Source organism: Stenella coeruleoalba (assembly GCF_951394435.1).
Source record: "Stenella coeruleoalba genome assembly, chromosome: 13".
Lineage (NCBI taxonomy): Eukaryota > Metazoa > Chordata > Mammalia > Artiodactyla > Delphinidae > Stenella > Stenella coeruleoalba.
The window spans coordinates 44,053,990-44,072,250 of record NC_137159.1 but is presented as its reverse complement, the minus strand read 5'-3'; the positions used below and the strand labels follow the sequence as shown (position 1 = coordinate 44,072,250).

Genomic DNA, 18,261 nt, shown 5'->3' with positions numbered 1-18,261 from the left:
CCTTCTCCAACAGTCAAAGAAACAAAACCACCTGTGATAAACTCCTCCGTTTTTATGCATCTCTTATTCCCAACATATATTCCTTACTTCTATAACATTTTCAATTTCTCTCTTCCTATTGGTTTTTTCTCCTTGTTCTTCAAAGACATACAAGTTTCTACTATCTAAGGGGGAAAAAAATCACATTTTTCCTTTACTATCCTTCTACTATTTCTCTTTCAGTGCTACTTTTTGAAGGGTGGTTTGTTCACTGACATTACTTCATCTTGTCCATCTACCCAGTATGTCCAGCCCAACTTCCCTGTCTCTGTGAAGGGAGAGACAGTAACTCTGTGAACAGTGTTACTAATTTCCATAGTAGCCCAAGCTCAAACTTCACAGAATCAACTTTTATCTGTATATTTTCTTACTGTCTCAATTATCTTTAATCTTGCCTTCTAACATCTCCTGTCTTTAACAATAACACCTGCACACAGTATTAACTAAATATCTCTTTCATGAACAAACTAGAACTTAATTTTATGCCGTCTTACAATTTTTCATTTACAATGTTTTTTTTTTTAATAAACCAGATACAATCTTTCTTATGCTTCCTTGGTATCCCTGATGTTATCCACCATAGTAGTGTGCACAAAAAGAGCTGCTCAAAAATATTTAACTGAATGATTCACAAAACGGAAAACTCAAGAAAAGTACTGAAGACACATATTACGTTTGAAATTAGCAGGTGGTGAAATTAAAGTATCAAGAACTTCCAGATGCCAACAAACAGAGCACAAAAGATCTATGGGCTGCAAAATATTTTTTAAAGAGAAAGAAACCTGGTATTGAGAAGTAAGAGTATCCACAGATATTTTCCATTAAAGATTATGTAGACATTTTGACTTTTCTCTAATAGTGGTAGTTTCTTGAGCTCAAGAACTCCAAACATTTTCAAAAAATCTGACAGGAAATGTTATTAAGGCATACCTTTAATTTCTAAAGCCTTCTCTGATTCTTCCGATCCTAGACATTCCACTAATGGTTGCAAGTAATATCTTCCTCCTTTAAATTCCTATAGTATTTTTTTAGATATTTTTTAGATATATGTCTTTTTTGGTACTTGTCACTTTCAAATTTTTATTACAGTTAATTCGTTTATTAAAATAATTTCCCTATTAGATTGTAACAATATTTGGTTCTTTTTTGAAAGTTTGTCAGTTTGTTGCTCCCACATACTCTAGCACAAGATCTTGCAAAAAGCAGGTATTTATTAATATATGTTGAAGAATGAACATAAAAAGATACAACAATGCTAAAAAAATTCTGGTGACAATAATTCTACTTATAGAACTCGTCATTAAGGAAAAGAATCAGAGATGTGTTCAGCACAATCACAGATTTAGGCAAAGGTGTTATAAAGGTTAGGGACACAAGCGTTGGAGTTAGAATGGACAAGTTACCTAACTTCTCTGAACTTGAGAATCTTCATCTATAAAATGGGGTTATTGCGCAGACTTACTAAGATAGTATACAATAAACTTATAACACAAAGCTTGGCATAAACAGTGACGATAAATATTTGGTTTTTGGTAAAGGGAGAGGACTGAAGAGATTCTTGTTTCATAGCATTAAGAACAAAAAAATGAAGGGTAATTAAAAACAGGGCGGCCAAATTATATTTGCTAGATCGAAGTGAAACAATTATTACAAAAGATCAATAAAAACAGAAAAAAGGGCTCTCTGTTCTGACAAGGGGGAGTATCCCCTGTGGATAGCCCGCGGCTCCCAATTCTTGCCATGCCAGCAAGTGGAGGATTTAAGTGCTTTAGATGCCCACTTCAACTCCCAGTGTGAGTACTACTGCTCGCCAGGATACACACTGAAATGGGAGCGGACAACAAAGCCTGGAGCAGCCGACCAGCCTGTGATGATATGGAATCTCCCAGAATCAAGTGCCCAAGTATGAAAGAACACATTTCTGATCCTAATAAGCTGACAGTCCTCAGTGTCCTGGGAGATACCCGAGGGAACAGACACAGCAAACAACATTCTACTGATGTTATTCTAAAAGCCCTCCCCGCCAGACTCAAATTTTCCTGAAGGAGATCACAAGATACAGTACATAGTCTATGACAGAGCTGAGAACAAGGGGATCTGCAAATTTCTAGTTAAAGTCAGAGTCAGATGCTGCGACAAAATTCAACGTCCCAGGGAACAGTTACATGAAATGTCTAGCAGCAATAGTTATGGAGCCACTTGCAAGTTGTCCTGCATTGGTGGCCACAAGCCACAGGGTAGTCCTGCCTGAGTTTGTCAATTCAGTCTGGCTTGGTCTGGCATGGAGCCCACCTGTGTAACCATGAATATCAATGTGGGCATCAGAACAGCAGTCTTATGACTTCTGGATCAGTTTTATGAGAAAAGGAGACTCCTCACTGTGTCCACACCCATAGCCCCAAATCTCTACTGGCTGCCGCAAGAAATGCTACAGCAAGCACAGTGTGACCTGGATCTTCAACACATCATCTTGTGCTGGCAGGCCATGTTCCCGACCCTCACTGGCAGGATAGGAACAAAGATTATGCCTCCAGCACTAGCTCTGCAGTCCAGGCAGAATCCCATTCTATTCCTTCACTATGGTGCTAGCGGATAAGCACAGCACGGACAAGGAGCGCTATGTCTCCCTGGTGACGCCTGTGGCCCTTTTCAGCCTGACTGACACTTTCCCCTTGGGAAAAGAGGAGATGGTCCTGCAAGCTGAAGTGGGCCAGACCTGTAACACCTGATGGGATGGCTCTTCTCTCCACAATTCTCTTTCTACATAGTGCTGTGTACACAGAAAGGCCTTAAAAATATCTTTAATGTACAGATTTTTATTTGTTATTTTTAAAGCCTATTTTATTATAAGCTTTCTCTGCACTTAAAAATTAGCACCAAGCTATCTGTACTTTGAAGTGCTCCAAAAAATATGAATATGATATTTACTCTTTCTCTCTTTACTCCATCATGGCTAGTTAATTTTGTAGAGAAATTAGAAACCACAGCCATAAACATTGCTCTCAATATGCTATTCAGTGTGATACATAACTTTCTCCTATTTTGTTTTTTTATATAAAATTAATTAATAAAATATTTTGGAAGAAAAAAGCAGAAAAAAGTTAAAGGGAAAATGTTAATAAGAACTTGTTTCAATCCAATTGAATGATACCGAATTATTATATTTACATACTGTATTTACATGTGTCTAATATTTTTCACAATTATTTTTAATTATCTTTTCTAACTAGTCCACTGTTTATCCAAATTGAAGTTTTTTCCCCCCAGAGAAGTGAGTTTAAACCAGCTAGAAATTTGTTTTCCAAATACCTGAGGCAGGAGAATGTGACTACATTCTCCTGCCTCAGGTATTTAGAAAACATTTTTTTCCTTGTTAGAAAAACAAATTCAACTAAAATGCTTAATCAGGCAGGATAACAGATTTTTAAACGGTTTTTCAAACAATCATGCTATATAGTGTTTCACATTCCTTTTAGTTTTGACACAAATCATGTAATGACAAGTATTTTGTTTATATTTCTCCAAAATAACATCCTTCTTCACTCCATATTAATTATTTCATGTAAGTGAGATCAAACAACTTTTACATATCCATCAGTCATATGAAACCAAAGTACAGCTTTTTGGAAGTAATTCCTAAGAAGCTGGAAGACACCTTTTCAAAATACCTTTAATATCTTGAAACGCAAATAGAGAAATGTTATAGAAAATGGATAAAACAGTAAAAAGACACTAACATAAAAAATTATATAGCATATGGTTCAAAATATGGTTCAGATTGAAAATAAAGTAATCTAAATATCTCAGGGTAAGGATGATATATATTAGGGATGTTGTGCAACTCACTCTTTTCTTCCTGTGGTCTCACTGTCTTAGATTTTTAAAAAAATTTAGTTGTTGCTCTAAAATATTTACTTCCTATATTTTCTTCTCTTTTAATGCCTTAAGAAAAACTGAAAATTCCCATCAGAAATGAATATATTTTATAGTGATGTGAAAGTTTTTTGTTCCAAAAAAATCTTTAGAAATTTCGCCTATGTAGTCTTTCATTAGTCCCAAGAGTAATCAAATTCTCTATAAATAAGTTCAAATCATCTCTCTCATGTAAATGGAGCAAATAATCAAAGTTTTACATTCTCCAGAATGACAGAGTACTTTGGTCTGCTATTAAGAAAATATTACTCACCATCACATGCAGTAATGTCTAGACTCCTTTAAAAATTATAAGGCTGCTTTCAGAGAGTGCAGGCAAAAAATCTGGTGCAATTTTACTCTTTTTAAAAACCAAAGTACTCTCTTAAAGGAGTTTATAATAATTCTCTTTTCTAAAATCATATCTCATTATACTGACTACAAAAATATGAGACCTTTTGTGGGACATTTTATTCAGAACACCTGTTATTCTCCTTTTATTAACATTTATTTTTCCAATCTCAAAATGTGGCAATAAAACTACAAAATTAACCTTAAGCAAATTCTTCTACCTTGAAAAGGCAATGATTTTTCCACTTACATCAACGATATTTTTAGTTTCATACTTCTGTACTGTTGCCAGAACTATGGGGATGAGTTAAAAAACACAAGAACAAAATCAGAGTAATTTAAAAGGAAGGAGAAAAGAAAACCTAATTGCAATGTGTTTACTAGCAATTTGGGGCTCTTATGCAGCCTTTCTGGCTCCTGTGTTGCACAAAAGACATATAGTACTTTATTACCTGTCCCTAAGAAACAAAGTATCAATTCTGAAAAATCTCTGAAGTTTTTTGGAAAGTAAACTTTCCTAATATACTAAAAGAAATTTACAAACCTCCGAATGCTCATCTCTCTCATCTATAAGTCTTTTTAGATGCAATACCATGTTTTTCAAGAGTGGTTCTATTTCCTCCTGAGACATGTCAGTCACTTCCATCCATTGTAGATCAAACACATTTTCCTGATTATGGGTTACCTTTAGAGAGCAACCAAAGTAAACAATTTTTTAAATGGCTAATACTTAAAAATACATTTAATTTTAGTATAATATTAGCTTAAATACTATATATCCCATATAATAAAAATATGAAAAGCAAATATGGTATCTTGAAATTAATGAATGATGAAAAGGCTTCTACTAAAATTATTTTTACTAAATGTAATCTTTAAATGAATTTAGTCAACTAAAAAATAAGATATTTAATTTCTTTATTTTTTATTTTTTGCCACACCGCGCAGCGCGTGGGATCTTAGTTCCCCAACCAGGGATCGAACCTGCACCCCCCCTGCATTGGGAGCACGGAGTCTTAACTACTGGACCACCAGGGAAGTCCCAAAAATAAAATACTTAATTCAAGACATTCTTAAGGGAAGGTAATACTAATAGGTCTGGCAACTGCTTTAACAAACTCAATCTTTTCCTTAGATAAGACTAAGTTTATTGTACTTGAATTCAAAAGCAAAAGTTTTAATCCTGTAGGATATAGGTTATTGCACTTTTATACTTGAAAAGCTAAGTCTTTATAGATTCTGAAGAAGACACTGTCATAGAAACTTAGGAGAAAAGGACGCCCAGTATAAAGAGTTTTAAAAGAATGGAAAAGTTATATGAGTGAAATACTTATTTCTTGCTTTCCATTTCTCACTGTGATTCTGATATTTTGCTTTAACTTTCACAATAAACAGCAAAAATAACACTTTCAAGAATGGTGGCAAATTTAGTAACTTGCGGTACTCAGCATTTATTCAAAATCAAATACAAATCACAAAGCTAACAGAAACGAACATATATATGTATATATAAAGGGAAACTACCAACAAAACTGTATCTTGTAGAGTACTAATACACTTACTGCTGACAATATTACTGACCAGAAAGCGGGGCTGTTTGAATATTAACTAAGAGAAAAGATGATATATGGAACACAAAGTCATTTAAATAGAGAATATTTAAACACAGCAATTCTCACTATTTAAAACTCTCTCCCTTTCCTTAGTTCTCTTTCTAATCAGCATGTAAAATTTAACATGCTGTAGTTCTAAAAACTCTAAAGTACGCAAGATTAAAAGCCCAAGACTAGACAGATGCAGAAATAGCAGCTTTTAAAAACAATCTTAACAAATAAATATTAGCTTCAATTATTTGACATTGTACACTATGTCCTCCATTTAGGTTTTTATATGGATGTTATAAATCACTAATGTGTTTATAATTCAAGTAATATCTTCAGTAGAAATTATGCTGTGCCCATTCACTAAAAAAAAAAAAAATCACTGGAATCACATAATACTAATAGGTTAGTATTATCATCTTACCTCACTTTAGTTTTGAATTACAGGCAGTGATCCACTTTGTGCTGCTTCCATTTACTATACTATTCATGCTGTGATGTCTAACAAAGAAATATACGTTCCTCAAATAGCACTTTCTGCCTATATCCCTATGGATAAAGGCAACAGTACACCTGTAGTCAGCACTGTGCCACGCAGAAGATAATTCATTTAAGAAACTATGTCTAAAGAAAAGAAGATAATTTTTCTAAAAGCAGAGTTCATCTATAATTGACTTTGATTTATTCTTGCTTAATCCATGATGGTATTTGGGGAGACATACAAATAAAACATACCACAAGCTTCATAAAAATACATAAAAATTGTATACAGATTATTACCTCTTGAATATGTGCGGCAACTGCTGCTTTTGTATCAAAATCTAAACCTTGAATTCTTTCAATAAATTCTTCTTTTTTCTGACACTAAGAGAAACGAATAAACCAATCATTCATACTTTATAGGGTATAGTTGTTAATATGTTGTAAATAACCAAAAATTCATTAAGCTAAAAAGCTTGGCTACATTTTGAACAGCACAATGAGGGTTTTGTTTTGCATTTAAATGATCTCTAATACACCTACCCTAATAGAAAGATAACAATTTAGAAATATTTATTTAAAAAGCAACATATTGAAAATCCATACCATTTTTACGCTGAAAAGTTTTAAGTTCTAAAGCGGGTAACCATTACACAAACCATCTAAGGTCAGTACAATATAATTAGGCTAACTTTACAAACAGAGAAGTAAAGAATCAAGAACTTGTTTCAGAGAGGATAAGTTACTTGCCAAAAAACACAGTGAGTCAGTGGCAGAATTCGGAATACAGCCAAAATGCTCAGTCAGTCTTTGCCTATCATCAAACAACACAGCCCTTTTTCTTGGAAAAAAAATTTTAAGCAATTTTTACTTCAGGCTTACAATTCATTCTCACATCTTCATCCTATCAATCTCAATAAAAGAAACCTACTTTTGTGGCCCAGTTCAACACATATAAGGTAATACAATAAATATTTGATTTGTTTCTAACACAAAGTTACCAGGGGCAAAATTTAAGAATGTATATACAAGTACACATGTATCAAGTGGAATAAAGGCAGCAATTATTTATTGTGTACCTTTTAAAAAACGTTATATAAACTAAAAATATTACAATACAAACCTCATCTTTTTCTTTCCATTCAGTACTGAATAACAGTTTAACATGCATCTTACTCTCTGCCTCTTGTCTACCTCTCTTATACTGCAATCCAACTGCGTTTAACGGTATTCTTACAGCTACCAAATGAGAAGTGCATACAAAACAGACAGCACTGCCTTGTCTAGCTTAGTTGCATCTCTTGGGCCAATTACTGAACTACTAGTGAAGACACTATACTCAAAAAAGGAAACTTGGCTCTTTGGTCAGTAAGAAACTTAGCAAGGTTCTGATTTACACTCTACACATTTATTATAACATAACATTTTTTAAACAACTTTATTGGAGTATAATTGCTTTACAGTATTGTGTTAGTTTCTGCTGTATAACAAAGTGAATCAGCTATATGCATACGTATATCCCCATATCCCCTCCCTCCTGCATCTCCCTCTCACCCTCCTTATCCCACCTCTCTAGGTGGTCACAAAGCACCAAGCTGATCTCCCTGTGCCATGCGGCTGCTTCCCACTAGCTATCTATTCTACATTTGGTAGTGTATATATGTCAGTGCTACTCTCTCATTTCGTCCCAGCTTACCCTTCCCCCTCCCCGTGTCCTCAAGTCCATTCTCTACATCTGTGTCTTTACTCCTGTCCTGCCCCTAGGTTCATCAGAACCAGTTTTTTTTTTTAGATTCCATATATATGTTAGCATACAGTATTTGTTTTTCTCTTTCTGACTTACTTCACACTGTATGACAGACTCTAGGTCCAGGTCCATCCACTTCACTACAAATAACTCAGTTTTGTTTCTTTTTATGGCTGAGTAATATTTCATTGTATATATGTGCCACATCTTCTTTACCCATTCATCTGTCAATGGAAACCTAGGTTGCTTCCATGTCCTGGCCATTGTAAATAGAGCTGCAATGAACATTGTGGTACATGACTGTTTTTGAATTATGGTTTTCTCGGGGTATATGCCCAGCAGTGGGATTGCTCGGTCATATGGTATCTCTATTTTTAGGTTTTTAAGGAACATCCATGCTGTTCTCCATAGTGGCTGTATCAATTTACATTCCCACCAACAGTGCAAGAGGGTTCCCTTTTCTCCACACCCTCTCCAGCATTTATTCTTTGTACATTTTTTGATGATGGCCATTTTGACTGGTGTGAGGTGATACCTCACTGTAGTTTTGATTTGCATTTCTCTAATGATTAGTGTACATCATAATATTTTATTTCTACTTCCATAAAATTTAATTTAATTAAGCACATTTCTATCAGTGCAGAAAGTTCCTTATCCTATAAAAGCAAAATTATTAGGATGATATAGAAATTCAATGAAATTTAAAATTAAATTAAATTAATTTTAAATTAAATTTAAAATTAAATTATGAGAAATGTACAGTTCCCATCTATGACTAGGAAGTCAGAGTTTTGGAGGGATGTGATAAAAACTACCAGGTTTAAAAACAAGAATTTTTTTGGTCTAGTAAATAATATTTGACAGGCATAGTGAGAACAATTAAGAATGACTTTCGGATAGTACATTTGTGGCATATATAAAATAACTAACTTTTTAGGTATGGTAACCCCAATTTTTAAATGTTATGCTTCCAAAAGTGACTTATGTATAGTTTGAGCCAGTGAACATATATAAAATGGCAGGGTTATAATAAGTATGACTCACTGAAGGGTCCCCCAATTCAACTGCCATACCTTTGTCTGCCTTCAGTTTAAACACATACACTTCCCTTTTCTAAGTCCTAGAGCCACTGTTTATTTATACTACCTTTAAAAGCTCACCCTGTAACACAGTCTCAACACAGATCAATGAGAATTCTTCCTTTACCTTAAAATACCCACAATTTGTACTAAATCTCACCTCTGTTCAAACTCTGAAAGTTTTAAGAATTCTGAAAATGTTTTATAAATAGGTTAGGTTTTCTTAAAGAATATCGAATGAAGTTGATAGGTTCTTGAAGGCTAGAAACGAGAAAGAGTACCAAGACGGAAAAAAGATAGAATGAGAAGATTCACTTTGAAGTTGAATAATCAGAATATCAGTGTTGTCCAATACAAGTACTCACTAGCTAACTGTGGCTACTGACTATTGAAATATAGCTAGTGCAACTGAGAAACTGAAACTGTAATTTTATTCAATTGTAACTAATTTAAACTTAAATAGCAACACGTGGCTAGTGGCTATTCTACTGACAGCCCAGCTCTAGAGCATAAAGAGAGTATGGTGTTAAAAACAGAACTATAAACAGTTTCACTTCCAACTAAATCATCAGCAGCAAACTTTTTTCCACTTAAAATTAAGCTCTCTTTTATCTTTATATACAGTTTTTAAAGTGTTATGGGCACTAAAGTTACTTCTAATTCTATTACATTAATTGATTCCTAAGCCAGCAGATTATCGTGATTTCATAATTTCTGCCTCCTTTTGATCATCAATCCTCTTCCCTTCTGTAACACACACACATGCGTGCATAAATCATAGGATGTTCTGGGAGAGGTTTTTAAGGGTACCTCTAGGGAAACTTGAAAAGCTGGGGCCTTTAAAAGCCTCGAATAAAAAAAAAGAATTAAATGTTTTAAATGATTATGACTACCTGATAATATAACTAAAGTTTGAAATAAAGTAACAGAATGAGTGTTTTTCTTCAAAAACCTTCTCCTTAGGAGGTTATACAGTTATTTAAAATTTTCTAACATGGACTTTGAACACCAATGGCCCATCCTTAAGTCTTTCAGAAACTAGAGCCTGAAAAATTTATAAAAAGTTATTAAAATAAAAATACGAAGAATTATTTTAACTTACCTGAACTGCGCAACCCAGTAAAAGTAAAAGCAACTTTTTAACTTCTTCTGTGCCTTGTTCTGAAATAAAAACAACTACTAAGTACAACATTTTACTTTAGTCAACTCTCTTAGAGTGGTAGTATTACTTCTAGAGGTGATATTCACAACAACTTGACCAAGGGATTAAGTTTATAAGTGCAGTGGAGAATTCAGAAAAGCAGCTCTGTGTGTGCACAATATGGTAAGAGGAATTTTGAAGGGCTGCAGTACAGATAAAACAGCTTTCAAAGCTCTGTGTGATAAAGGATGCTAACTCTAAATCCACTACTTCTCGGTACGTCATTATACTACACCAGCATACCAAATTAGGAACCTCTACTATAGAGACATGCCACAGCCAGCCAAAATGGTTCCTAATAGGTCTTAGGCCTATTGGCGTTTTTTTTCTGAAACACTGACCTTATATGATTCATCTACCTATAAAATGTAAACGGCTTTCCCCTGCATAGATTCATGAAAATCAAAACCTTAAATATCAGTTACGGTGAGGCTGGTAAAATAAATGTATATAACAAGCTGAATAAAGTTTATGGTCTGTAACAGAACTGGACAGTACATTCACTGTCCAACAGCATTCAATTCAAATTTTCTTAAAACATTCAGCTGACAAAAAAAAAGTCACTTCTCTGGCCAGAATTTCACCATCAGGCCAATCTGTCTTCTCAAACATTTCCTCCTACTCTCCATGAAACAACCTACCTTCTTAGCCACACTAATCACGCTTCCCCAAATATACATACATATATACACACACCACTGCCTTAACTTCTGTTACTCCCTCTGCCTGTCTTTCTTCCCTACCCTTCGTCCCTCTAATGAACTACTTACTAATCTAATCACAATCCTAGGCACAGCTCTAACATCTCTGTGTTGTCTTCCCTGACCCAACCACCAATGGTCTCCAACCCTCACTAATCTACCAACTTTAAGAATAATCAATGGCTCCATATTTTATAAGCCTTAACATTCTTACATCTCTCTACTTTGCACTAATTATTACATGATTTCCCAGTAATCTGTGTATCTCTCGCCACAACACAAGACCCTCCAGAGCATAAACCATTTTCTTTATATTCCTGGTCCCTCTAACTTGGTAAGTAATTATTAAATGCATGTGGAATTGAAAACAATTCCATTCTACATACAAAATGTTTTTTACATTTTTTATTTGTATATTAAAATATTCCAGAATATCTCGAAAGAGTATCTAAACTCCTGATTCACCCCATCTAATTTGTAGTTTGCTCAATGAAAACAGCTGCTTGGATTTCGTTTTTATTTTGGTTTTATTTTTGTTTGTTTTGACTGAGGGTGAGACTGGGAATTGGAGAAGATATACTTGATTTGGGTTACATGCCTGTAAGAATAAGTCCTTTGTTGAAACTGTTAGGTAGCTGCTAATTTCCCCAACTGTTCAAAAATTAAAACCCTGAACATGTCGCACTTAAAATCTGGTAAAGGGCAGAAACTTGGAAGAAAATAATTTAAATTATCTAAGAAACTGCTTCTCATCTTTTTCCCACTCAAAAGTAGTTTAATATAAATTACAACATATCAATCAGTAAAACCTCAGATTCAAACAACTTTGGCAATGGTAGATAGTAGCTATAAAACCTAGAAATTATTTCAAAATCACTTCTTTTCTAAGGTTATGTTCTTTTAAGCTTATAACTGCTGTACTTATCTTCTATACTTGTTTATAAGACACTAAAAATCATCACAGAAAAGTATCGACTTGGTAGAGTAAAAAAAAAAAACACTGGACTTAATGTAAAATGTATGTCTGATCCCATCTACGACTTACAAACATTCTGTTTACTTTCTCTATATAAAATGGAATATCACCTCCAACTTTCCCTATAGACTCACAAAAAACCTAGTGAGTTAATGGAAATTAGCAAGATCTTGGTAAGCATCATAATATTACACAAAGATAAGACTTTATTATCACATTATGCTAATTTTAATACTTACCAGAAAAGGGATTTTTGCCAATGATTAAGACATTTGGCAAAGACATCATAATCAACTGCTGCAAAGTCTCCTATAAAAAGATACCCAAAGGTTGTTATATGGGTAATGCTGACAGGATAATTACTCAACAAGCTGTAACTTATGATTCGTGCACATCTCTGTAGGCATACTTTACCTACAGAGGTATACTGCAATTAAAAAGCTTAAAAATGTGAAAAAAAAGATGTCTAAAAAGTCTTAAACCTTTTGTTAACTATAAGTTAATGAATTAAATAACTAAAATTATAATTATCAGATAGGCTTAAGTTAATAAACATATCAAATGTCCATCAAATAAGTGTCCAAGTTGAACTGGTCTAATACCTATTATTTGGAAATCTGAATTTTAGGTATTAGATAATTAAACAACTTTCCTCAATTAAAAGATCAAGTGTGTGTATCTTGAGTTTTTTTTGTTACTTCTCTCTGAGAGAACTAAAAAATCAACTGATAGTAAAATTAAGAAAGCTAGTTAGTTCATTAAAAATCCTATCTTATGAGTATTTCATGAAAGTGAGCTCTTCCTCAGTGACTCGTTATTTCTCTCCTATCTACAGTTCATGCTTTACTTCCTTTGACTTCTGTCAAACTTTTTGTGACAAGAATATATACAAATTCTGATGGTACAGGATGATTCAGAAAATTGAATGCCTCCAAATTATTCATTTTGGTTATACACTAAGTATGCATCTTCTGTTTATACTACCTCTTCTTTGAGGAAATGAGAGAACACATCATGTCTATCACTATAACTACTAACAATGACATGCTACAAAGGGTCTGGGATGAATTAGACTACAGGATTGATTAGTTTAATGTGATAATACTGAATCTTTGCAAGATTATGAAATAACTGTGAGTGTCTTTACAATTTGGCTTTCACTACACATTCAGACATAACTAGTTGCTGAGGAATAATTTTTTGTTAAGTATTCAATTCCTTCTGAATCATTCTTTCCTTAACACTATGATGAGGAAGCAAATAACCATGAAAAGTTAACCTTTATTACTTTTTTAAAGATGTGTGATTCTAGATCCTCAAAAGCGGTTTCCTATAGCCAGAGTGTGACATGACACCAGAGGCTAGGTAGAATTGATCTTTTATCTGTAATTTCTTTCAGATATGTATTAGAAAGTTTCAAAAAATTTCTTCAGTGTTATATTTACTAGTCTTAAAAAAACTAACACCAAAAATATGCACACATTTAGAGAAAACTACATATTCAGTATGTGCATCACATTAGTAAATACAGTTAAGAATAGTAAGTGTCAAAAATTGCTAAAATCACTTATTCCAAGGATTGATACTGAGTTTGGATATTTAATAAATGAGTTTTCCAGTTAAAAGCAAGTTATGCCAAGATAAAATACTCTATAGCCAAGTATGTAACAGCTAAATGGACTTAAAGAAATAAATTTCAAATTAATTGCAATTTTTAGTTTCCTTGCCCTAAAGCAAAATTTTCAGGACTATATTTGTACATATTTAAAAGAAAGCATAAATAAGAGAGATGCATTAAAAAAAGCAATCATTGGGCTTCCCTGGTGGCGCAGTGGTTGAGAGTCCACCTGCTGATGCAGGAGACATGGGTTCGTGCCCCGGTCCGGGAAGATCCCCCATGCCGTGGAGCGGCTGGGCCCGTGAGCCATGGCTGCTGAGCCTGCGCGTCCGGAGCCTGTGCTCCACAACGGGAGAGGCCACAACAGTGAGAGGCCCGCGTACCGCAAAAAAAAAAAAAAAAAAAAAAAAAAAAAAGCAATCATTGTTTTGTTTATATCCTTTTTAGTGGAGATAATCTAAGTCAAGACAATCTATTTTATTGATGTACCATGTAACATTCTATGTTGGCAGAGTTATAAGGAAATTGTCCAAATAGGTACTAATCTTTAATATGGTTCACCACCTCTTTCTTACATCCTCTTCCTCAGGTGGCTCCCCACTTCCTGCCTATTCTAATACCTCATTCTCTAATGCTATCTTAGTCTCTCCACAAAGATAAAAGCAATCTCATATATTCTTTCATCATATGGTACCATCAGTGACCTCCTGTGTTAATACAGTTTGCTTAACCTGTACACTATCACGTTTGATTATATTTGGATGAAGCAAATTCAAACGTACCTCTGTGTATCTAAAGATGTACTCTAGTATGGTGGAATGTGAATGCCTAGTATAGAGTACTATGGTAGAGTCAAGTCAGAAAACTTAGGCTTAAATTTCAGCTCCTTGACTTACTATGTGTGTGACTTTTGCTGAGAAGGGTAAGAAGTGAAACAAAAGTGTAAAGTTTTTTTAAATGGTGGTTATTATTTTTTAACAAATTTATTTTTGGCTGCGCTGGGTCTTCATTGCTACGCGCGGGCTTTCTCTAGTTGCAGCAAGCAGGGGCTACTCTTCATTGCGGTGCACGGGCTTCTCATCGTGGAGGCTTCTCTTGTTGCAGAGCACAGGCTCTAGGCGTGCCAGCTTCAGTAGTTGTGGCATGCGGACTCAGTAGTTGTGGCTCGCGGGCTCTAGAGCACAGGCTCAGTCGTTGTGGCGCATGGGCTTAGCTGCCCCGCAGCATGTGGGATCTTCCCGTACCAGGGATCGAACCCGTGTCCCCTGCATTGGCAGGCAGATTCTTAACCATTGCACCACCAGGGAAGCCCAAATGATGGTTATTAAATATTAGAGTTAATGAAAAAAAAAATCTACCTTTTACTTTATCTCCAAGTACTGATTTTGTTATGTCTGAAAGTGCTAATATTAGGTAAGGCAGCTAAAAATTATACAAATTTTAAAAACCCAAATTATTCTAAAACCTCTATTTGGTTCTTTGGGTTCTTCAGAGAATTCTAGCTACATTTTTGTAAAAATTCCTATTTCCCAATTCCAATCTTACAAGTAACATTAAAAAATACACAAGACATAAAAGAAATCAGAGGTTAAAAAAACTGATTGTTATTGTTAAAGCTCTACTCTAACATCCTGAGACTTCCCAGACTTCACCTAGCTCTAAAGATGTTCATTATTAAGGTGCTAAGAAATGGAAAAACAATACATAACTTAGTCCAAGATAAATACTACTTTGTTAAGCAGGAGCAACAATTAATTTGTTGTTAATTAATGGGTTAAGAATGATAACATATGTAAATGAATAAGTGAAGAGACTTCAATTTGTTAGTAAAGTAATGAGAAACCTATTTAAAAATGTATAGGGCTTCCCTGGTGGTGCAGTGGTTGAGAGTCCGCCTGCCGATGCAGGGGACACGGGTTCGTGCCCGGGTCCAGGAAGATCCCACATGCCGCGGAGCGGCTGGGTCCATGAGCCATGGCCACTGAGCCTTTGCGTCCGGAGCCTGTGCTCCACAACCGGAGAGGCCACAACAGTGAGAGGCCCGCGTACCGCAAAAAAAAAAAAAAAAAAAAAAAAGTATAGAAAAAGAAAGAGTTTTAGCAATACAATAGAAAGTGGAGAAAGTTTTGAGAAAATCAGGACAGCCACTCATTCAACAAATATTTATTGCATGTTTATTATCTGTCAGACATTATTCTAGGTACTGGAAATAAAGCAATGAAGAAACAAAAATCCTTGCTCCCATGGAATTTACATTTTTGAAGGGGTAGAAAGAAAATAAGTAAATGTTTTTGGTGATAAGGGCTAACAATAAAATGAAACCAGGGAACAAGAGGTGGAGATAAGGAGAAGGATGCAAGTTTTGAAAGATATGCAAATATTCAAATATAGAGAATTTGAGAATTTTCAAGACCACTAAAGCAAAGCTTCACTGAATTGGTAGAAAATCTATCCTGGTAGGAAGACAGTCCAGAAAAATTTGCAGAACATCAATAATTAATAAAAATAAAGACAGAACAAGAAAGAATGGCAGAGATTATCTTAATAGGAAAATAACAGAAGTGCTTTGAAAGATACAAGTCATTTCATTCCTATTATTTTTAATTGGCTTTGTATAACTTTTCTATAAAAATGGTATATTAACTATTTTTTTAGTTTTAGTTTAGAAACTTTTAAAACTGATACACAAGTTTCTGTGAATTGAAATTCATGTTGCTAAAGCACTTAAGAAAGACTATTTCAAGTTTGTGCCAGACAGACCCTAGAGACTATTCAAAGACAACTTAAACCAGGTTTCTCCTTCTTCCTACAAGTTACCCATAATACTTCCTTCACAGTAAGAACTTAAACAATACTTCTGGGAAAGGTCTGGGCTCATTTCCCTTTTTGAATCACATTGAACAAAATACTAAAACTAAAACTATACATTTCTAAGGTACTAAATATGGGCTTCAAAGATTTCTAGAATATACTGGAATGACAGTCTCTCCTTTGGGACTCTAAATCTGTTTTAAAAACTCAAACATAATTACATTTATCATACTATTTGTATTTAGCATTTTATCCGTGTTACTAGTGAAAAGAATTAAGACTATTTTATTATATTTTAGTAGCATGTAGAAAAAAATTAAATGAATGATGTTAAAAGAAAAGAAAATCTGACCAAAGTATCAAAAATACTCCAAATGTTGCTTATTATAACAGATGTTAAAGAAAAACCTTAAAAAGTACCTGCTTTCTCTGGCAACTAAATTAATGGTACTAGACCTAATTTTTACTTTTACTATTAGTGACGTCAAACATGCAAAAACTTCCTAATAAATTTATTAATTGTAAAGTGTTCTTGTCTTTTAGGCCTCAAATGATTCAGTTCATTATTTTAATGGTGGCTGAAGAACCACCTTGCTTCTTTTAGTATTTATTTAAACTGCAGCTTGTGCAGTCATACCAAACAACGGCTGCTGACAGAATTCTAAAAGTGGACTAAGATTTTTACTTGTAGACTGTGTCTCTGATAATCAAATTCACCTTCTTGCCTTCATCCACAGGAATAAAAATAACTTAAAAAAAAAATCAAAGCACCAAGGTAATTTTCCATAACAGCTATAATTTACTTATTTTCTGACTTGAAAATTTTTAAATATTTATTTGCAAGACAAAAAGAGATGCTTGCTATGTATCAAGCAATTATTTGAAAAGGTCTGAATTGCCACTTAAACGTAATGAAGTGTTCAACAATCTTTCTGATAATCTAAAGTTACCAGTTACTGCTCTCAAGACCTCTCACATTCACTGTCCTTATTTATCACAATCAAAATTATTTGATTTAGTTATTTACTTGTCTATTATCCCTCTACTAGAGAACAGGGCTACAGCCTGTCCTGTTTATCACTATAGCTTCAATGCCTTGGCATTCAATGAAAGGCAGCAGAAAAGAAGGGCAATCTGAATATTGTAATTTTTACTGAGCTTTTACATATTCCACATCATTAAAATAAGAAAGGGAAGAATACTAACACTTAAACTAACTTATCATCACTGAAAAGATTCACTGAAATAATTCCCCCCACTAACAATCATCTCAGGGTATTCTGTCAATTTTCTTCCTCCCTAAGAATCATTTTTGCGAGATGATCTTGATGCTTAACAACATATTAAAAAACAAACAAACCTGGAGACATCATACATTTGTGAATTTTAACCTACCCAAACTTACTCCTTCTGCGAGTCAGACAATCAAAATGTACAAAATATTTTACCTCAAATACTTTTTCTGAGGGGCGTATGAGATACAACAAAATACTTTTGATTGTTTGAGAAAGATTTTCAGGGAAATTTTTGGTTTTCCCAACAGTCAGGTAATTTAACAGATGACAATAACTGCACTGATTCGGCCTTTAATTTGAAATCTGTCAATATATTAAACTGGGTCATGTCTATCTTGGTTTTACACATGAAAATAAAAAATCATTTTAGTAAGTCAATTAATCATGTAAATAAGATGGATGACCTATTTCTGAAGATACCCTAGAAGTGCCTTAGAAAGATTTTATGGA

The 18,261-nt window shown here is 34.1% G+C and overlaps 1 protein-coding gene and 1 pseudogene across 6 annotated transcripts in view; one reads left to right on the top strand and one right to left on the bottom strand.

Annotated features, from left to right (window-relative positions):
* The window catches only part of CCDC88A (coiled-coil domain containing 88A), a 190,799-nt gene that overhangs the window by 72,082 nt on the left and 100,456 nt on the right, over positions 1-18,261 (bottom strand). For all 5 annotated transcript variants that reach the window (XM_079940521.1, XM_079940522.1, XM_079940523.1 and 2 more), the window contains 4 exons: positions 12,327-12,396; positions 10,312-10,370; positions 6,684-6,767; positions 4,847-4,987 (listed from right to left, as the gene is read on the bottom strand). In XM_079940521.1, coding sequence (XP_079796647.1) covers positions 4,847-4,987; positions 6,684-6,767; positions 10,312-10,370; positions 12,327-12,396 — 354 coding nt within the window. The remainder of the gene's footprint in view (positions 1-4,846; positions 4,988-6,683; positions 6,768-10,311; positions 10,371-12,326; positions 12,397-18,261) is intronic.
* On the top strand, positions 1,413-3,330 carry LOC307195920 (sushi repeat-containing protein SRPX-like; annotated as a pseudogene). The gene has a single exon. The product of its transcript is annotated as a sushi repeat-containing protein SRPX-like (transcript).